The sequence below is a fragment of the Macrotis lagotis genome, chromosome 7, assembly GCF_037893015.1.
Source record: "Macrotis lagotis isolate mMagLag1 chromosome 7, bilby.v1.9.chrom.fasta, whole genome shotgun sequence".
In the NCBI taxonomy this organism is placed as follows: Eukaryota; Metazoa; Chordata; class Mammalia; order Peramelemorphia; family Peramelidae; genus Macrotis; species Macrotis lagotis.
Window position 1 is genome coordinate 57,774,785 of NC_133664.1, and position 22,523 is coordinate 57,797,307.

The window sequence follows — 22,523 nt, forward strand, 5'->3', positions numbered from 1 at the left end:
TTTGCAATAAGAGAAGACAAATTTATTGAAGGAATTATAATTGAAAATGAGGAAACAAATCTTTCACTCTTTGTGGATAAGATAATTTGATTAGAGAACCCTGGAAAACCAACTAAGAACTATTTATAATAACAACTTCAGCAAAGTTACAGTATATGAAATAAACCCACATAAATCATGAACATTTCTCTATGTAGACAACAAAGTCCAAAGCGATAGATAAATTCCATTTAAAATAACTGCTGAAAAAAATAAAATAATTGCTGACAACTTTAAAACACTTGGGAATCTACCTCCCAAGACAAATCCAGAAACTGTATGAACACAATTGCAAAATACTTTCCACAAAAATAAAGTCAAATCTAAATGACTAGGAAAAAACATGAAAAACATCAAATGTCATGGATAGGTTGAGCCAATATAATAAAAATGACAATTCTACCCAAATTAAATTAATTATTCAGTGCCAAAGCAATCAAACTGCCAAAAATCTATTTTACTGGGCTAGGAAAAATAGCAACAAAATTCACCCGAAGCAGCAAAAGGTCAAGAATATCAAGAGAACATAGCTGGCCTAACTGTACCAGATCTAGAACTGTTTTTTAAAGCAGCAGTCATCAAAAGTGCCTGATATTGGTAAAAAAAAATGGTATAATATTGGATTTGAGTAGTGACAAGAGAAACAGTAGTAAATGATTTCAGTACTCTGCTAATTGACAAATTCAAAGACATTGGTTTCTGGGATAAAAACTTAGTATTTGACAAAAACTCCTGGGAAAACTGGCAAATTCCATGATAAAAACTGGGCATAGACCCACATCTCTCACCCTATATTAAAATAAGGTCAAAATGGGTAAATGATTTAGACATAAAGGGTGATATAATAAACCATTAAGAGAATAAGAAATACTTGGTTGGATCTGTGGAGAGGGGAGAAATTTATGACCAAAACAGAAATAGAGAACATTATATATTGCAAAATGGATAATATTGACTCTATTAAATTTTTAAAAGTTTTTGCACTAATGAAACCAATGCAGCCAAGATTAGAAGGGGGCAGAAAGATGCGAAATAATTTCCACAGTTAGTGTAGTGTTTCTGATAAAGATCTCATTTCAAAAATACATAGAGAACTGAATTAAATTTCCAAGGTTAAAGGCTTCAATTGATAAATGACCAAAGGATGTAAAGTGGCAGCTTTCAGAAAACGAAATTAAAGTTTTATATAGAAAAAATACTCCAAACCATTACTGATTAGAGAAATGGAGATTAACACAATTATGAGATAGAACCTCATACCTAGCAAATTGATAACATCACAAGAAAGGAAAATGATCAGTGCTGGAGAGAGTATGAGAAAACTGGGACATTAATGAATTATTTTTTTTTAGTTTTTCTTTTTGCAAGGCAATGGGGTTAAATGACTTGCCCAAGGTCACACAGCTAGGTAATTATTAAGTGGATTAATGAACTATTGATGGAGTTGTGAACCAATCTAGGTATTCTGGATAGCATTCTAGAACTATGATTAAAGAACTATAAAACAGAGCATACCTTTTAACCCAACAATACAAATATTAGGACTATATTCCAAAGAAATTATTAAAAATGGGAAAAGTCTCACATAGCAGCTCTTTTTGTAATGGCAAGGAATTAGAAATTGAGGGGCTACTCATCAATTGGGAAATGGCTGAATGAGTTATGATACCTGAATGATATGGAGTACTATTTCTCTATAAGAAATAATGAATGTTCAGACTTATGGATCAGGACGACTGCAGAAAACCCTGGTTGTGAGGCAATCAGGTTTAAGTGACTTGTCCAAGGTCACACAGTGTCAAATGTGTGAGGGCAAATTTGAACTCAGGTCCTCCTGACTCCAGGGTTGGTGCTCTGTCCACTACACCACCTGGTTACCCACTAGGAAAGATGCATTGTGAGATGGTCAACCATAATGGATGTAACTCCTCTCAGCAGTTCAGAGATCAAAGGCAACCCTGAGAGATCTGCTAGGGATAATACCATCCAAATCCAGAATAAAAATATACAGAATCTGAATGCAGAGCTAAGCATACTATCTTTTCAAAACTTTTTTTGTATCTTTTTTTTCCTTTTTTCCTTTTGTTTTTAGATTTTTGCAGGGCAAAATTTGCCCAAGGCCACACAGCTAGGTAATTGTTAAGTGTCTGAGGTCGGATTTGAACTCAGGTACTCCTGACTCCAGGGCCAGTGCTCTATCCACTGTGCCACCTAGCTGTCCTTTTTCCTTTCTTTCTTATGGTTTTTCCTTTCCCCTTAGTTCTAAGTCCTCTTTCACAACATGACTAATAGGTAAATGTGTTAAACAAAAATGCATATGTATAACTTTTATCAGAAGGAAGGGAAGGTGGTAGAAAAATGTGGAATTCATAAATTTATAAATGAATGAATGTTGAAATATTGACATTGAATGTAATTTGAAAAATAAAATAAAATTTCAATTAAAAGAAGAATGAAGGACTAACAATAAAATATAAATTTGGATTGTCTCTCCCCTTTTTTTCTTCTCCCCTCCCTTCTCCTCTCCTCTCCTTCCCTTTTCTTCCCTCTTCTCTTCTTTTTTTTAAATTCCCTCCTACCTCTTTTGTTCTGCATTTCTCTCTCTGTCTCTTCCTCATTCCTCCCTCCATTCATTTTGCTCTTTCTGTGTCTCTCCCTAAACTTGCAAATATTTTTATGCATATTTAATTTTGTCTTTTTAAACATAATGTTACTTTCTGATTCTAGTTGATCACAATGGTATTCAATTTATCCCAGCAAACAGGTATTAAGTGATTTCTATGTACCAGAGACTGTATGAGATGGTGGACATAGAAAGTCAGAAACAAAACAGTTACATCTCTGAGGCAGCTTACCTTCTATTTCCTTGGGAGTCTTCCTTTTCTGGGTAGTTCCAATGACTTGTAAATGTGCTTTTTTCCTAAAACAATTTTCCCTTTTTTATAATTACATGTAAAATTTTAAAATTCATTTTTATATATTTTGAATTTCAAATTCTCTCCCTGTCCTTCCCCCCTCATTGAGAAGGCAAGTAATTTGATATTGATTTTACACATAGAGTGAAGGAAAACACATTTCCATATCAGTCATATTGTGAAAGAAAACACAGACGAAACCCTCCAAGAAAAATAAAGTATGCTTTGATCTGCATTCAGACTTCATCAGTTCTTTCTTAAGTGAATTTTAATATTAATTTTATTCTTTTTGAAAGATAGATTCAGTTTGACCATTATTTATTGAAAGATAGAAGGGATACAGGCCACTGTGTCAGTTGGAAACCACTGATGCACTAAGGGGATTAGCAACAGTTTTAGTAGAGGAATAAACAGCATAAGGAAAGATATGGTAGCATGAAAAGTTATTGGGAGCATTTTTCTCCTCAAGAGCAGGTTAACTTCCGAAAAGAAGACAAGTCATTAGGGTATAAGTAAAGAACAGCAGGAGAGGTTATTTGGTGAATGGTGCTTTCTAAAAGCTGGCTGATCTTCCAAAGGAAGAGAAGCCCCCAGGGTATGAACAGTTTGGAAAAGTACAAGCTCAGGAAAGTTTATTTGGGAGTTGAAGCTCCAGAAGAGTAGGCTAGCTTCCCAAAGAAGACAAGCAACTCAACTGAGAGGTGTGCTGTTAAAGGGAGAAGAGGTGTGCTAATTAGGGATAAATAGATAAGGAATGATAAAAAGACTTAATCCTTTCAGGCTAGGTCAGGGATACATTGTTTTGTTGAAAGGGGAGGAATTTACTAGGTGTCTTGGGGGGGGCACCCTACTTGGCTAAAAATTCACTGACCTCATCTAGATAGCTTTGACAATGAGACTGGGAGGAGTTGGGTACAATGTTAATGTAAGGTACTTGGTATACAGATTAATTATAGAACATATTTATGTTAATATTTCCTCTGCTTCAATTTGAAATGATTAGAAATCTGGTTAACTCTTGTCCTTACTGTAGTGAGAGGTTGAATGGTAGTAGCACTATTCCACTGGTTCTGTACTTGAAACACAAACACCTCAGTTGGGAGCACAAAATGGAACAAAAATTTTGTCCCATCTAATTCTTAACACATCAGAAAATGTAGATTGAAGGTGAATTTGGGAAACCTGAAGACAACTGGGTTGAAGTTGGAATGTCATCACATTTTTGAAGAAAAGAACAAAGTTTATAAATAAAATAAAGTAAAAAGAACAAAGCAACCTCTCTTGTTCATTAAGATTCAGAGCTCATAGATGATTATAAGAAATTCATTCAAAAATGAAGGAAAACTTCCTGTGCTGAAAGCCTATTTGTGCTTTACAATGGAGTATCAGACAAATTAATCTAGTGGCCTCAACTTGAAAAGTTGGAATATAAAAAAAGAAAATTTTTATATTATTGAAACAGTGTTTTCATTATTGTCAAATCACCTTGGTTTGCTTTCTTCCTCCAAATTCTGATTATTATCTTTGTAAGTACAGTATTGATCCTTTTTTATTGTGACCTCTTTATTTTATTGATTGATTGATTGATTGATTTTTGGCTTCTACAAATAGAGTCTTTTTTTCAAATAGAATGAAACCTCAAAATACTCTTTGGTGCACAGATGGAGCAAGGGAAACTTCTAAGCATAATACATTTAATAGATCTTATAAGAATCCAATTAAAAACATGGTAGCTTGGTTTGGTACCTTTTGCTCTTCTGAACAAATATGTTTGGGAGGCACAATGCTACCTCCCTAAGAAGCAACTTTCTTCATTTACCTTTGCTTCTTAGGGAGGTAGCATTGTGCAGTGGAATACTGATGACTTTGCTATGGAGAGCACATTTCACTTGCTATGTGACCTTAGGCAAGTCTCTAAAAGATACCTTCTTTGTCTAAAGGTCAACTTCCTCATCTGCAAAGATGAGAGAGAGTGAACTGTGCTACTTTGAGTGTCAAAACCCATGCTTTATATATTTTCTTCCTTCAACGAATTGTGAATATGGCCAATGCTTAGCATAATTTTTAGGATTTAAAACCCTTAGTGAGTGCTTATTAACCAACTGACAGGCCATTTCAACTTTTCATGTCTGGCACTTCCAGAGGTGATAAAATTATGAAATAGGAAAGAAGTTATTTCTGACTCCCCTCCCAGGTAGAAATATGAGTAATTGTGTCTTGACTTCTGCTCTTACTACCATCTTGCTATTGTTCTTCCAGACTTCTTTATCAAGTCTATTGTTAATTGATAACTCTCTCAGCCTTGGACAATATTTGGCACCTGAATTTATTGGATGACTACTCTTTCAATGATTCTTTCCATTATTTTGTAGATTGTCTTCAGGGCAAAACGTGGTGTCAGTTACATGGGAGATGTAACAGTAGATGACATTGCCTTTCAAGATTGCTCCCCACTAATCATCTTGGAGAAAAAATGCACTGCTCAGGAATTCCTGTGTGCTAACAAGCACTGCATCCCAAAGGATAATCTATGTGATTTTGTAGATGATTGTGCTGATAATTCAGATGAGAGCCCTTTCATTTGTGGTAAGTAATGTTCTTTGCTGTTACTGCATTGCCAGTACCTTCCTAGTTTCCTTTCCATCATTGAATAGCTAATGAAAAGGAAGTGTAACAAGAATTTGAAGCAATTCAAATGAATTCAACCATTTAAATGCAAAGCTGTTTTTCCTTCACATTTAATTCTAATGTTGATTCATTTTGAAAGTGTTGATAGATTTTCTTTTGTGAAACAAATAGGGAGGGAGATTTAGAAAATATCTTTCTTTGGACACAAACAGCTGAATTATCAGTGTTTTTATATGAAAAAGTTTAAAAAATTATAAATCTACCAAAAAATTCTACTTTGATATATTTTGATGAATATTTCCATTTCTAATCAAATCATTTGATGAATGCTTAATTATTATAAACCAAAAATGGATACCTTGAAAGATTTTAAAGTTTCAACCGGGGGTTCGTAATATTTTTTCATCATAAACCCTTTTGGTACTCTGGCAAATCCTGTGAACCCTTTCTCTGAATATGGAAGGTCTGTTGTTTTATATTCATAAAGAAAAGAAATACTCTGTTTCATTTTTGTGGTGGTGAAATATATATGTAGTCTTACTTCTATTCAACTTCTATGTATCCATTACCCAGATTAAGAATCTCTGAATCTCCATTTTGGTTTGACAAAGAATGGGCCAAATCTGGCTTCAGCATGTTTTTTTGGGTTTTTTTTGCTGGAGCTCTCAAGCTAACAATTGTTCTTAAATTTCTAAATAAAACACAACCTTATTTACAAGAGGCAACTGGTGGATGTGAACCAATGGCCAACTGCTACTCTAGAAAAAAGGACCCTTTAAAACTATGTTATATCAAAAGAATAAACCTTCTTAAAAAGATAAAATCATAAAAAGTTAAAAATAGCCTTTTAAATATTCTATATTGCCTATTCCAATCAATCCTATCAATTATTTTTTCAGCAAGTATTTACTAAGTATTGGCTATATACCAGATACTATTCTGGGGACAGGAGATACAAAGACAGTGATGGAAACAATTTCTACCCTTGTGGAGCTTATATTTTATTAGGAAAGCAATACACAAATGGAAATTTAAATAAATAATTTAGATATAAATCTGTGTCCCTTTAGCAGTGCATGAGAAGGTATTGCAGTGTTCAGAGGAAATCATTTCAAAAATGAAGAAAGCATTTCCAATCTTAGAGTCTGAGACTTGAATAACCCAACTGCATCCTTTTGTCTAGGGCACAGCCTTCTCTTTCCATCCTTTTGTCCCCAGCTGTTCAACTACATAAGGCTCAGTAGGGTTATATGAAATGTAACTTGGTGGTCACAAAAGGACATGACTTTCCATAAGTTTCCTCATAATTATTTGAACCAGATGGGGAATATCTATATTACACAATGACTAACATACCATCCTCTTCCCAGCTCCCAACACCCAGAAACCAGACTCATCTATTATATTTCAATTACATATATGATGAAGATGCAATTTCTTAAGGAAAATTCTGGGAAAGCAACTGGGCAATTTCCAGGGGATCTTTCTGGGAACATCCAGCTTCTCATAAGAGTTACCTCTTGAGCACAGCATTACTTCAAATGGGCATAGTGGAGGAAGGAGCCCTTTGTAAGTGAATAGCCTTTGAAAAATCCACAAAACCAGGACTTGGAGAACTTTGTCCAGGAAATAGCATGTGGGCCAGTTTGACTAGAGAGTAGGAGGAAGAAGAATGTGAGAAAATTCTATATGACTAGTTCTAAAAGTTTAGCAATGAATAGAAGGAATACGATTAAATGACAATAACTTTTCTATAGTATTTACTAGGGTCAAGCAAAGGTTCCTAAAGACTAGGAGAGGGACCTGTTTGCAGACAAAAGAAAGTAATATGTTAAAAGAGATTGAAGACAATTGAGGGATTGTGGTGATGCTACAAAAGGCTACCTCTTTACTAGTGAAGCAATGAAGGAGATAGGTGTGAGGATTATATCAAAGGGTTTAAAGGTGTGTGGGATGGAGGAAAAGAGGTAGTTCTCTGATTTCTTAATAAAATGACTTGAATTCCTTTGGTGGGGGGGAATGTATGTTGTCAGATACTTGAAAAAAGGAGAAGGTACGAAATAGTTATTGTGGGGGAGTGAGAGGGAGACTCAATTGTGGAAGACTGCAGTTTGCCATAGTAGGCAGGATCCCACAGAGATTAGCTAATATACTCCAGGATCCTTTTAGAATGACTTGTAACTTCTCCAGCGCAGATTTATAACCCATGAAAAGAGGAGAAGGTTGATGATAGAAATTGTTTCTCAGTTTCCTCATCTGTAAAGGGATGGGGTTGAACCAGATGACCCTTTCAGCTGTAAAATTCCTACCCAATGGAATTGTTTTTTCATCTGCACTGAACAACACTCTTTTTTTAAAAAAATATTTCTTCAGTCATTTTCTGAGTCTGTAACTTACTCATTTTTCTTTCTATGCTTTTTTTTTCTTTTGATCTTCACAACAAACCTTTCTGGTAAGTAGGGCAGGTGTTAGGCTTTTGATTTTTACTTGTAATTTCACTGAGGTCTCTTCCCTACCTCCAAAGATGTAGCTTAAAGCAAATATTTCAGTTTTTGAAGTTTAAATAAAGTCCTGGACTTATGCAGTTGGAGCTGCTTGGGCTAAGGATCTAAAATCTGTCAGATGTCTTTCTCCTTGCCCTGAAAATCATGCCACTTTTAGAGACCGCAAAGTATGCCAAGTAGGCCCATATCTGGTAAGTTAGGGGAAAATGCACTTTCACCATTACATTTACCCCAGACTTTCTTCTTGGATAGGCACTTGAAGGGTTGTAACACACATTATAACACAAGACTTTAGCAAGGAAGAGACCCTAGCTTTCCAAATGACTAAGTCTTCTTTAGTTAAACATGCATGGGTGGCCACTTGCATAATTAACGTTAGGTTGAAAGAACTGAATGAAGTCATGATGTTGTATAGGGAAAAAAAGAAAAACTTTCCAGCACTTAAAAAACCCTAACACAATAAACTTTAGAATAAATTTTAAGAGAAATCCACCTGTTTGAATTAGGTTCTCATTTCACAAATATTTATGATAACCAAAGATAGTGGGGTTTGACTCCATATTGCTTATTTTCATTATGTATTTTCTCTGTTTGTTTTTGAGAATGTGTTATGATCTTTGTGTGGCTCATGGCCACCCACTGAACTATGAATGTTGTTGTTATCTCATGATATGCTGCCTTTGGCAATGCTCTAAAGTGTCAGAGGGGCAGAAAAGAGGGAAAAGCAGTGTCACTGAAATTGTATTCAGGTGTTTGGATGAAACCCAATTGATTGTTAGACCCAAATGACAAACTCATTTTTAGTTAGAATGCTAAGTAAAAAAAAATAAATAAAAAGCATTAGAACTGTAAAATCTCTGACAAACTATGAACAGGTAGAACCATTAATACAACATGTTTCAAAATTGGAGAGGAATAGAAGATGTCAGTTCCTTTTTCTTCTGAAGTCCTCTTGCTTAGAGTTCAAGGACCTGTGTTCATATCCTGACATTGCTACTTTCTGACTGTGAAACTTTGATTATGATAGTTATGTTTTATTAATCTAAGTTCCTTCACCTGATAATTAAAGGGATAATGGATTCAATATTCTATAAACTCAACATTATATGTAACTTGAGAGAAGGATTTCCTAGATGATCAGGACAACTAGGGAAAAAAAAACGGGAAAGTTGTCTGACTTAAGAAATTGGTTTAGATCAAGATCTTATACAAGCATCATGTACCTTAATAAATAGCAAACTGATGCTCTATTTAAATAGAAAATATAATATTACTTTTAAGAACATGGTAAAAAGGAATGATTTTTCCCTCACACCTATGCCTAGAAGGAGAATGCTCAGCAAAACAATGCAAAGAGATGATTACAAAAGATAAACTAGATTTTCAGTTATGTGAAATCAATAAGCTTTTTTAAAGGAAACATCAATGAAATGAGGATGAGAAGAACTATAGAATGGAAAAAATCTTCACATCAAACACTTCTAGGAATGGTGTGATATCTAATTTGTATATGGAACTAATACACAAATATTTGCAACTAAGTCATTCTTTACTATATAAGTAATCAGAGTATGGGAACAAATTTCTCAGGAAAAATCTCAAAACATTAAAGGATTGTTCCAAATTATCACTAATAAGAGAAATGTAAATTGGAACAAATATGAAATCATTTCTTGTGATTTGGTTAACTATTCTGGAAGCCATTATGCAATTATGGGAAAAAATAACTGAAATATCTTTTGCCTATGATCCAGAGATCCTATATATATATATATATATATATATATATATATATATATATATACACACACATAAAATACAAAGAACAAAGAAACATCTCATGTATGCATTGATTGTATTTATCTTGATATACAAGCAGATTTGGAAATGTCTATAATGTAAAAATAAAAAATAAACATTGTTTCAGCCTGATTTTCTATTGAAATCCTAGAAAATAAAAATTTAATGATCCTAGGCTACTATCATCACTTTAAGGGAAATGATCATAGATTCAGATTTAGCTGAGGAAAGAAACTGAGAAAATATACTGTCCAATTGTTTCTCATTTTATAACCAAGACATAATGGCTCAGAGTAGTTTAGTGCCAAAGGTCACATTGGTTTTAATGATAAATGATAATTTAAACTTCTTCTGGCAACTTCCTAAAAGTTTTTGAAAGGTTAATGGTGCATGTAGAATCAATCTCTAACAGCAATCATGGCAGTCTAGATCTTTTAATGTAAAATAACTTTTTTTGATCTATTACACTTTAAATAGTTTCTTGTACAAGTAGAAGATAAGATCATTGAAGGCAAAGACTGTTCCATTTTTGGTTTGTATTTCTAGGACATAGAAGAATGCATTGCAGTGAATAGGTACTTAATATCTGATTATCCAATCAAACTGAATTGTCAAGTTTCATTCCATCAATAATTACACTGAGACACAAAAAAATCAGTCAATATATTGAAATTTCATATTTGGTAAATGGAAAAACTGAATAGGAAGTCAAACTTCTGATGCTTAATGTTCTTTACCCAATCTATGTAAAATCTAGATTTTACTGAAAGAAGAAAAGCAATGAAAATAGTTTTGAGAATACCTTCTTTCTTGAAACATAGCTTTACCAAACAAAAGGACTGCATTTTCCCTCTGATTACTTACTCACTGGTAAAAGCTCAAGAGCATAGAAATTTGAATTCCTACATTTTAGTGGTACATTTCTATTGGAAAAATATTTGGTATTCTCAAATAGTTTAGTTCTCAGAGACCTTTATTTTTAATATTAGGTACGAGACAACACTGTGGTAGAAATGTTGCAAGAACTACTAATGCAAATCTAATGACATGCATAGATCTCTCAATGATTGCTGTTTCACTTATTTATTTGCATTTTATTTTTCCCTGCCTATGTGTAAAAGCAAGTTTCAGCATTCACTTTTGAAACCTTGAGTTCTGAATTCTCTTCCTACTTCCCATCCCAATATACCTCACTGAGAAAGCAAATTATTTGATATAGCTTAAAAATGTGTAGTCATGAAATATTAACATAGTATGTTGTAAAAGTAAACAATCCTCCTCTCCCCACCCCCCAAAAAAGAAACCTTAAGAAAAATAGAGTAAAACAAGTTTATTTCTATCTTTATTGATACTATCAGCTCTGACTTCTGGATGGATAGTATTTTTTATTACAAATTCTTCAGAATTCTCTTGGGTCACATCCTTAACACTGCTGTAACTTTGTATATATTTCAGTTCCTATTGTATCTCCTCACTCAAGTTTTTTTTTTTTTTTCCTGAGAGCATCCTGTTCATCATTTATTATTACAATAGCATTTTATTTTAATCACACACCATAATTTGTTTAACCATTCCTTATCTGCTGGGCATCCCCTTAATTTCCAGTTCTCTAATGATTTTTAGCTACCTTACTTCCAGTCTCTTTGGCTTAGACTCCCTTGTGTCATTCTGACTCAGTGGAAACTACAAATTGTAGAAAAGTTTTATTTATATTTTTTATATTCTGAAATAATTTCATTTTTTTCTAGTTTGTTTTTCATTTTTCCCAGATTCATGTAAATGCAATTTTTAACATTTGTTTTTTAAACGTTGAGTTCCAAATTCTCTCCTTTTCGCCCTTCCCAGTCTCTCTCCATTGAGAAAGCAAACGATTCAATATAGACTGTACATCTGTAGTAATGCAAAACATATCCATAATAATCATTTTGTGAAAGAAAATGTAGAACAATAAAAAAGCCTCAAGAAAAATAAAGTAAAAAAAAAGTATGCTTCAAAATGTATCATCAGTTCATCATAAATCATTCAGTGTTGCCTTGGATCATTGTATTGCTGCAAAAAGATAGATCAGTGACAACTGATCATTTTAAAATATTGCTGTTATTTTGTATATTTCAGAGAAATTTCACTTTTCATCTGCTCATGTAAGTCATACTAGGTTTTTTGGAGAGCATCCTCCTCATCATTTCATATTGCACAATAGCATTCCATCATAATCACATACCATAATTTGTTCAACCAATCCCAACCTGGTAAGCATCCACTAAATTTTCCATTCTTTGCCACCCAAAAGGAGCTACTATAAATATTTTTGTAACATATAGGTCCTTTCCCTTTTTGTTTTTATCTCTTTTGTGATAGTTCCAAATTTCTATAGAATGGTTGAATCAGTTCAGAATTCCACCAACAGTGCTTTAATATCTCATTTTTCCTACCTCATCTCTACGTTTGTTATTTTCCTTTTCTGTCTTATTAGCAAATCTAATAGGTATGAGATAGTATCGCAGTATTGTTTTAATCTACCTTTTTCCAATCAATAGTGAGTTAGAGCATTTTTTCATATGGCTATGCATAGCTTTGATTACTTCATCTGAAAATTGTTCATATCTTTGACTTATCAATTAGGGAATGGCTCTTATTTTTATGAAATTGACTCAGTCCTCTATCTGTTTGATAAATGAAGCCTTTATAAGAGAAACTTGTCTCATTTTTTTCACAGTTAATCTTTCTGATTGAGTTACCCTACATCCTATATCTCCTCCTGTTCTTTCTCTTTCTTCTCGCATTGTATCTCTCCTCAAAAGTGTTATTTTGACTACTTCTTCCCTCAATTTTCCTTCCAAATTACCCCCCTCCCAACTTCTTATTCCCTTCTATTATTTTTCTTTTAGGGTGAGATAGATTTTCTATTCCAAATTCCAATTTTGATGAGGATAAGGTTCACTCACCCCCTTTTACCTTTCCCCTTCCCTTCCATTCAAAAGTTTCTTCTTTGGGGCAGCTAGGTGGCACAGTAGATAGAGCACAGGCCCTGGACTCAGGAGGACCTGAGTTCAAATCTGTCCTCAGACACTTAATAATTACCTAGCTGTGTGATGTTAATCCCCAATGCCTTAAATAAGTAAAATAAAAAAAAAATTTTAAATTTAAAAAATAAATAAAAAATTTAAAAATAAGTAAAATTTACCTTTTTTATGAGATAACATCCTAATCTACTTCTCCCTTTCCCTTTCTCCCAGTACAGACCTCTCTCACTCTCTTAATTTATTTATTTTTTTAGATGTCATCCCTTCATATTCACGTCACTACTATGCCTTCTCTCCACATATACTTCTAACTGTTCCAATAACGAGAAAGTTCTTATGAGTTACCAGTATCATATTAAAATGTAGGAATGTAAATAGTTTAATCTTATAAAATCGCTTATGATTTCCCCTTCCTGTTTACTTTTTTATGCTTCTCTTCAAAGTCAGTTTTTTTTTTGTTTATCTCTCTTCTTTTGATCAGAAAAGTCTGAAAGTCCCCTATATCATTAAGTATGTACATCTTTTCTTCCTTAAATTTTTCTGGGTAGTTGATTCTTGGTTGTAATTTGATCTCTTCTGCCTTCCTGAATATCATATTCCAAGCCCTCTGATCCTTTAATGTAGAAGCCACTAAATCTTTTGCTATTCTGAATGTGGATCCACAATACCTAAATTGCTTTTTTCTGGTTCTTTGTAATATTGTCTCCTTGATATGCAAGCTATGGACTTTGACTGTTACATTCCTGGGAGTTTTCTTTTTTGGATCTCTTTCAGGAGGTAATTGGTGAATTCTTTCAACTTCTATTTTACTTTCTGTTTCTAGAATATCAGAGCAAATATCCTTGAAACTTCTTTCTCTATGAAGATTTATTCAACATTCGTCCATATGCATGTGTTTATTTTTAAGTTACAAAATTTCCTTCCACTTCCTTTCCTGCCCCTCTCCCCTCAAACAGTTAGGTAAACAGTTAGGTTAACATTGTGCATACAGATTTTTGATAAAAATGTTTGCAAGTTTATCACTTTCAGTATAAAGAATTAGCATTAAGGGAAACTGATACATGAGATATTTTTTATAAAGTGTTCATCAGATTCTGAAGGGGTTTTTTTGTTTGTTTTGTTTTTCTTCCTCTGGATGGTGATAACTTTGTCCAAAGCCAGTCTAATGCAAGTTGATCTAGCTTTCTGAACTGCTGAAAGGGAAATTCCTTTAAAGATAATGTCTGGGCTTGTTTATTTTGATCATTATTTTCAGGTGTCTTTCCTTCAACTATTTTCTAGTTCAGTTTTTTTTTAACAACAAGATATTTCACATTGTCTTCTATTTTTTCATTATTTTGGTTTTGTTTTAGTGTTTCTTGATTTCTCATAAAATTATCCGCTACACCTAACTCAAAACTACTTTTTAAGGAATTATTTTCTGCAGTCAACTTTTGTACCTTTTCCCTCATTTGATCAACCCTGCTTTTGAAGGCCTTCTTCTCCTCATTGGCATTTGCCCTACTCTTGTTTTAAAGATGTTATTTTCTTCAGTTTTTTGTGTTTACTTTACCAAACTCTTAGCTCATTTTTTTCTGATTTTCTTGTATCACTCTCATTTCTCTTTCCATTTTTCCTCTCACTCTCTTACTTGATTTTCAAAATCCTTTTTGAACTCTTACATTTTCTGAGACTAATTCATATTTTTCTTGGAGACTTTGGATGTAGGAGTTTTGACTTTGTTGTCATCCTTTTAGAGTGTATTTTGATTTTCTTGTCACCATAGTAAATTTTTATGATCAGATTTTTTTCTGTTGTTTGCTCATTTTCCAAGTCTATGTATTAATTTTTCACTGTTTGGTAAAGCAGGATTGTGCTTCTAGAGTGGAGGACACACTTTCCTTTAGGGATTTTATGGACCTGTTTCCAGAGATATTTCTAGGAAATCTAGGAATTTCTAGGAAATTTTGGTTCTTCCATGGTAGTATGATCTAAGGAGGCATCCGTTAACTACTGTCCTGCTTGTGCTCTGGTCTGTCATTGACCACAAGAACTCTTTATTGCCCTGGAATTTGGAAAAGGGTCCTTGCTGCCTTGTGGCCACAAGTTCTGGTGTGATAGTGCTCCTCCTCCTCACTCTGGAATTGCCCCCTACCACTGAGACTCAGGTCTGAGTATGGGCAAAGCAAAGTTCAGAATCAAAGTAAGTTCTTTTAGCAGATAGAGTTGGAGAACTTGTATCTAAGTGTAGGTAACAATGTGAGCATATAGACAAAGACTAGAAAACATGATATTGAAAAAGAAATGATCCATCTGATTTAGCTGGATAATAAAAGATATGAGGGCAAGTCTTTCATATCATATGATTTAACCACATTCTACTCTGCTGAAAAGGTAATCTAGACTCTTGAAAGCTTTACTAAGAATCTTAAGTATGAAGATTAATGATCTGAAGTGATGGCCAGTTTACACAGATAGTGATTTAGCAAGCAATACTTTTTGGAGGCAATGTAAATTGGTAGACAGTTGGGATGAGAGTTAACAAGAGCAGGGTGAGGTCTTGCTTCTGAGACTTTCTGTATTCATGATCCCAGGCTTAAAGTCTCACTTAAAGTTTCAGGGAATTAATAAATTTAAGCCTGCTCATTTCAGAGTAGGTGCCAGCCTGAAATATCAGAGGGAATATCTTGATTTTCTCCTATACTGGTCCTTAATCCAATTTCTATTTGGATAGTAACATTGTAATATCATCATATGATATTACATATGATAATATGATAATATGATAATATAATCATATGATAATAATAATTGCTGATTAACACTGGTAGATTGAAGAGGCCTTTAACAGAAAACTCACAAGTCTATTCTCTTTCTCACCTCCTCCAAAAATCTTCAACAAAACCAAAATAACCAGAAATCATTGTTTAGAAAACTCATTAAATAAGACAAGATGAAGAAAACTATACTCTCATTTCTCTTTTCTTTTTGCCTATTTTTTCCTCTACAATGCTCCAAAATGTCAATCTCCAAATAGTATCTTCCTTCAGAAAACCAGATCTATATTTCAAACTCCTTATTGAATATCACAACCTTTCTGCTTCACTGGCACTTTCAAATTCTCTATATTGAAAATCAAATTCATTGTATTACTTCGAAATTCTCTTCTACCTACTTATGTCTTTACTTATATATGAACAAAAATCATCCTCTGAATTACTCAGAATAATTTTCTGTTTCTCAAAGACTTTTATCCCTTAATACTAAGTTAGTTTGAAAACATCTGCAGAATTTACTTTGGAAATGTACCTTTTTCTTGAGTTTTCTAGGCCTACTTATATCTTATTGGAGCATTCCAAATCATATAAGAAACAAATTCTCAGTTGAATCTTAACATATCTCTCCCCATCCCCACAAATATTGCCAGTCCTTTCTGAAGGGTCTGAACCCTCCTTCTTCCCTTTCTTTCTTGTTCTTTCCCATTAGAAGGTAAGTTCTTAGAGTGAACAGACTATTGTGCTTTATTGTATTTAAATAACTACATAAAGCATGTAAATGAATTTTAATCTGCATAAGGCACTGCATTTTTATCCCTAGTATTATAGTAAACTTAATAAATCTTTGTCATTCATTTACCAACACAAATCAATATATATGTATATATATACATATATATATATATATATATATATATATATATATATATATATTATATTTCTTTTTTTTTCTTTTTTTGGGAAGGAGGGAGGGAAGCAACTACAATGGATAGAGAACTGGACCTGGAGTCAGGAAGGTATTAGAATTGAAAAACAAACATAGCACTTTTTTATATATTTGTGGATAAACGATTTTTTAAAAAATCTTAAAACATTACCCACATTGCAATCCAAGATAAGGGACTTTACTCTTCTAAAGAAATGGATCACCATAAAAAGGTAGACAGTGTTTTCTGAGATTTTATTGAGTGGATTTTGAATGACTTTGGTTTTACTTTGGAAGGTTATGTTAGAAAGTAGGTCAGGTATCTTAAATGTTAATAGGTCAGGCTTCACTAGGAAGGATCAGCTGTTTTGAACCCCTGGGATTCATTATTTCAGGCTATAACAAAGTGATTGAAACTCAAAAGCTTTTCCATTAGGTCCCCAGAATAATCACTAGTAGTCCCCTGTCCATCCAAGTGAATTTGTTTTAGTCATTCACTATAGCATTTTATAGAGAAGTTATAGTTAGTTCTGTTCTGATAATGGAAGCCTGAAGGAAATTACTCTTTCATTGAGTAATAGTAGTGTCATCCATTGTCCTATTCTCAGAAATGCTATTTATTTGGAAAAACAGAATAAAATAGAACAGTAGATTTCTTAAGTAGTTTTTTTTATTCAAATAAGAAAAATAGTTTGGGGTAAAATACTATTATTTAGAAGAAATTAAATATTGAAAATATATATTGTATTAAGTATTGAAATTATATGTTAAGTAATAATATATAAATTATATATATATAATATATATTATATAACATTAAATTATATATTAAGAAATTATTGAATATATATATATATATATATGTATATATATATATGAAAGCAGAGATTTAGCCATTAGGATAATGGACTCTTGGAAGTGAAAAGAACTTTAGAGTCTTCTAGTCCAAACAGTTACCCTCTGTTTGATTTTCCACTTCATCACCGTGGACCAAAACATAGAAGAATTGTGATAATGGAGTAACTCAAAGCTTTAATAAGAAGTTTGTATTGTCAAATAATTCACATTGATGAGAATGTGTTTCTTATATGAAACCAAGTCCTTCTCCCTGTAATTTTTACCTTTCAAATATCTGAAGACTTTTGGTGCAGTTTTAAAGACTTCTGCTCTATCTCATTCAATAGAAAAAGTTTGTGATTTAGAATCAAAGGAAGTGAATTTGAAACTTAGTTCTACCTCATTACCAATTATGTGTCTGTCCCTGGGCAATTCATTTCATATCTCTGAGCCTCTATTTCTTTGCATGTAAACTGAGTAGATTGATCTGTCGTTCTATAAGGTCTAAATTTATGATTCTAAGTGATTCTATTCCTCCTCCTTCTCCTAACCTTTTTTTCTTCTCAAGAACAAATACTGCTAGCATGCTTACCAGTATGTGATATGATGGGGTTTATTGTCCCTTACCATTTCAGTTACCTTCCTTTAAGGACACTGCAATGTCCCTTTTTAGAAGAAGTCTCAATACAGATTATTGTGGACATTACTTCCCTTGATCAATTGATCAGTTCTCGTTCTCTCTCTCTCTCTCTCTCTCTCTCTCTCTCTCTCTCTCTATCTATCTATCTCCACACACACACACATACCACACATAGTTTTGTCATTTCACATTTACCTGTAGCAGACAGAAGACCACTATCTCTAGATGATTAAATTAATGAAACATAACTGCATCTGGTTTGAAAGAATATGGAATGAATGTGACAAATATGGTCACAGATGATATTTCTCTTAATGATAAAAGTATCATTAAGAAAAGAAGACAATTAGCACTAGGGCTTTCCACATGTCTTTTCCTTGAAGCTGTATTTAACTCTCTTTTCATACTCTCTTCTCTCTGATACAGAAAAGATTCCCATTTCTGGTCTCCCAGAAATTACTTTGTTGTTATCTTCATAAACCTAAAACTAGAAAGGATTTAAGAGATCATTTTCTCCAACTTCTTTATTTCAAAGATATGGAAAATCAAACTTAAGAAAAGTTAAAAATCTTACCTAGGGCTTATATAGGTTATACAAGAGGCAGGAATTGAATCTAAGACCTTTTACTTCAAAGTCATTATTGACTATTATTCTATATACATATCATTTCTCCTAGTAGAATGAAAACATCTCGAAAATAAGAATTGTTTTCATTTTTTCTTTGTATTCTTACATCCTCGCATAGTGATTTATAATTAACATGGGAAGTTATAATTGTTGCATTAAAATAGAATTAACAATAGCAAACTACTATAAAGATTCCTTTCCCCGCTTCATATCATCAAAAAAAAAAATCCATGAAATGAAAGTTTCACCTGCTTACATTTCCTTGTAGCCAGGCAACATCAAATAATACATGGTTGCATTTCTTCATTCCCCATTGATAATTTGGTGTTAAAAAAAAGAAAACTTTGGAAGGATTTCTTTACATGTGTACTTAAAATCAATAGGAAATGCTCACTTGACCAAGTTATGTTTTATAACCAGTTATTGAAAATCCTTTTTATTATATGAAGTAAAATGCTCATTGATTTATTGTATATTTATTTAAATTGAGAGTATAATCTTCCACCTACAAATTTACCAATTTCATCTAAAAGGGTCATATCTCTCACTTTAGGATCACTTTATCTGTATGAAAGATTTACATTGAGGCAATTCATTTCTTAATTCTAAAAAACATAGATTGAGAAGAAAATGTAAGAAATATTTATACTTGTGTCTATGATTTATTTCCTCTCTTCCTTAATCAATTCAATGAACTTTCAACCAAGGAGCTTTAACAGTCATCTGAGAGATATTTCCCCATGAAATCTCAGAATGTTCATTAGAATAGAGGTGATAAAACACTGGTAAATCAAAATAATATTTGAGAAAGGAGTCACTTTTCCCTGTGCTATATGAAATATTAGAAGAGATCAGTGACTTGACATGTGGCAAGAGTTGGACAGATTTAACACTTGGCAGCATTAGGTACATGCAGGTATCCCTATGGAGGTTTTTCATAGGCAGTGTTTCCAAAACTGGTACTCTTTGAGGAGACTCTTTTTTTTTTTTGACTGATATAGAGGGCAAGCATTTGCTGAGAATTAATCAAGAAAGAAAATTGGTGGTTTGAAGTTGCTCAGACACTATTGTCAACTACTGAATTAGTACCATTATTCACATGACCCACTGGCTAACTTATAGAAAACCAAATTCCAGGGGGAATATGGTTGAAGGTTTAATCTCTTTAAAAGTTTTTTCAGAAGCATTCTTCTTCAGCACAATTTTAAGAGTTTGAAATTTAATGGATTAAACCTTATAGAGAGGAAAAGATACCCAAATATCATTTGCTCCTGGGAAAAAGAAGATATTTAACTATATTCTCCCTATACAACATCTAAATTAATCAGAAAATTATTTTGTTCAAGAATCCTCAGAATATTTTTCCTTTGTCCATAAGAGTTAGATCCAGCATAGTAGTATTAAATTTTGGTTGACTGTTGGGAAAAGAACTCACTTACCTTGATGGGTGTTATGCACATTCAATGGCGGGGGAAAATTATTATCAGAAATATTATTTAAATTTGCCTCACTGTGCATGTAGATGATATATTAGATGCATTTGGGGAAGCTTAGAATACATTAGTACACATCAACAACATTGTGAGATGAACAACTTTGTTGGAATCAACTTCTCTCAGCAGTCCATTGAGCTGGAACAACTGTATTAGACGGTCTATGGACTATATTATCCTCATCTAGAAGAAAAAGAATAAAATAAAACACACAAAACCCCCTAATCCTTTAGAATATGATGAATACTTTAAAAAATTATCTCTTATGTATCTCTTTCCCTTAATTCTAATTCCTCATACCGAAAATTTCTAATCTGTAAACATGTTTATCAAAATAGATATGTACAATACTAATCTGACTATTCACTGCTGAGAAGAGAGGGGTGGGAAGGAAATTTTGTAACAAAAATATACATGTGCATATTGTTGAAAATAATTTTTTTAAAGAAGAATACTTTAGAAGATTATCTTGGAGTGACTCAAAGTGGGAAAAATGGACCAAATGAAGAAAAAAATGACTCTTTTGGAGTCAGCCTGTAGGAGTGACACTACAATATTTAAGAGGAGTTGTTAGAAAAAGAGCAGTCAGTCAACTAATCATACATGTACTAAATCATGGCAAATGTTCAATTTTGCTTTGAATTTAGAATAGTTGAGATTACTCTTGATTTTAATTAAATTTGTTTCTAACTATCTTAAAGTTCATCCAGAAGAGAAAAAATCCAGTCTTTAATACTGCCTTATAAAGAATTCCTTGACCACTGGAGCTTTTTTATAGAGGAAAATAAATTAAAGTTCGAAACATAAATTTAAAAAATGAATTGGCATTTATAAGGGAACTAACTAGTCAAATGGTTGGGTGACAGAAATTAGTAATAAATTCCTTTTGTTCCCATGAAGAGACATATTAGAAATCAGAGTTAAATTGATGTAACATTAAAATACTCTTTTTATAGCATTTATTTTAAAAGTTTCTTAACTTTCAAACCTCAATGACTTTAAATGCTGTCTGATTCTCTTATTCCTTACTTTGCACTGTCAGAAGTTCCCCATTGAGAGTTATGATTAGAGTCATCTACCATTGAGTCTATGGCTTCATATTCCCAAGAAAGATATCACAACATTTTTTATTTAAAAAAATATATATGCATATATATATATGTATGTATTTACATAGTTATTACATATTTTAACTAAGGAAACAATGATCATTTTGAAATTTTTATACTGTCTTTCTTGCCATCCCAGCAAGACTATATCCATCAAGAAGTTAGAACATTTTCCAGCTATGCAAATGTTGTAATAATATATTTTTTGCTTCTAATTGAAGTAGGAAGTTATCCTTTGGCTTATTCAAGTGGGAGTTGCTATGGTAATTTCCCAGGATGCATTTCTCACATCATATAAATGGTGCTCTAGAGAGCAGTTTAGATGCTGAAACAACATGTTGGGGTCTACTCCTGAAAAATCTGATTCTAACCTAGGCCCTGACAATGAAATTTTCTAACAGTGCTCATTAAAGGGATATTATACATTTAAAATTCACACTACTTTGTGGAATGTCTCAGGAACTGCTCAAGTATATATGAGATGAATATCTATGCATAATGATCCATGATCTACAATTTATATTCTTTTGAAGTTATTTTGAATTTGTACAAATTATGAATTTGTACAGATTATGAATTTGTACAAAGAATAGGAAATCTCTTATATTTTTAATTTTTTCTGTTTTAATAACCAAAACAGTAATAAGGATTTTAAACAGTACCACAAAGCATTTTAACTTTCTATTTTTGTTGTACTCGTATATCTCATGCTTTTAAAATATATATTGTGATTATATAAGCACTCAATAAAGAATATAAAGATTAAAAAATATAAAAGTACAATAATTTATTCAATCCTTTAAATCCTTTAATAAATATTTAATGATCATACATCATGTCCAGGCATAGATGGAGATGCCCATATTTAAATTAAGTTTTTCCCATCCTCCAGCAGTTTTTTATTTCATAGAGGGAATAAAAAAGTAAAATAATGCATAATAATAATGTTATAAATAAGCATAATAGAAGACAGAATACAATTAACATTAAAGAAGAGACATACTATTTTACTACTTAGAAAATGGTGATAGTTCCAATGTCTTTTCCTTGTTATAGTTTTGTTTTCTTTTCCTTTTCCCCCTTTTATTTGTTTCTTTGGTGTTTAGTACCTTTTTTGGAATAGGCAAAAATGGAACTGTAGTAATTGTATTATTTGCTATCTTTAACTTATCTTCTGATTTTTCATTCTTATATTTCTTCTTACATACTATAATCATTTATATGTC

At 32.5% G+C, this 22,523-nt stretch overlaps 1 protein-coding gene across 1 annotated transcript in view; it reads left to right on the plus strand.

Moving 5' to 3' along the window:
• The window catches only part of MALRD1 (MAM and LDL receptor class A domain containing 1), an 879,021-nt gene that overhangs the window by 349,087 nt on the left and 507,411 nt on the right, over nucleotides 1-22,523 (plus strand). Inside the window, exon 26 of the mRNA XM_074195229.1 lies at nucleotides 5,327-5,540. Within this exon, the coding sequence (XP_074051330.1) occupies nucleotides 5,327-5,540 (214 nt within the window). The remainder of the gene's footprint in view (nucleotides 1-5,326; nucleotides 5,541-22,523) is intronic.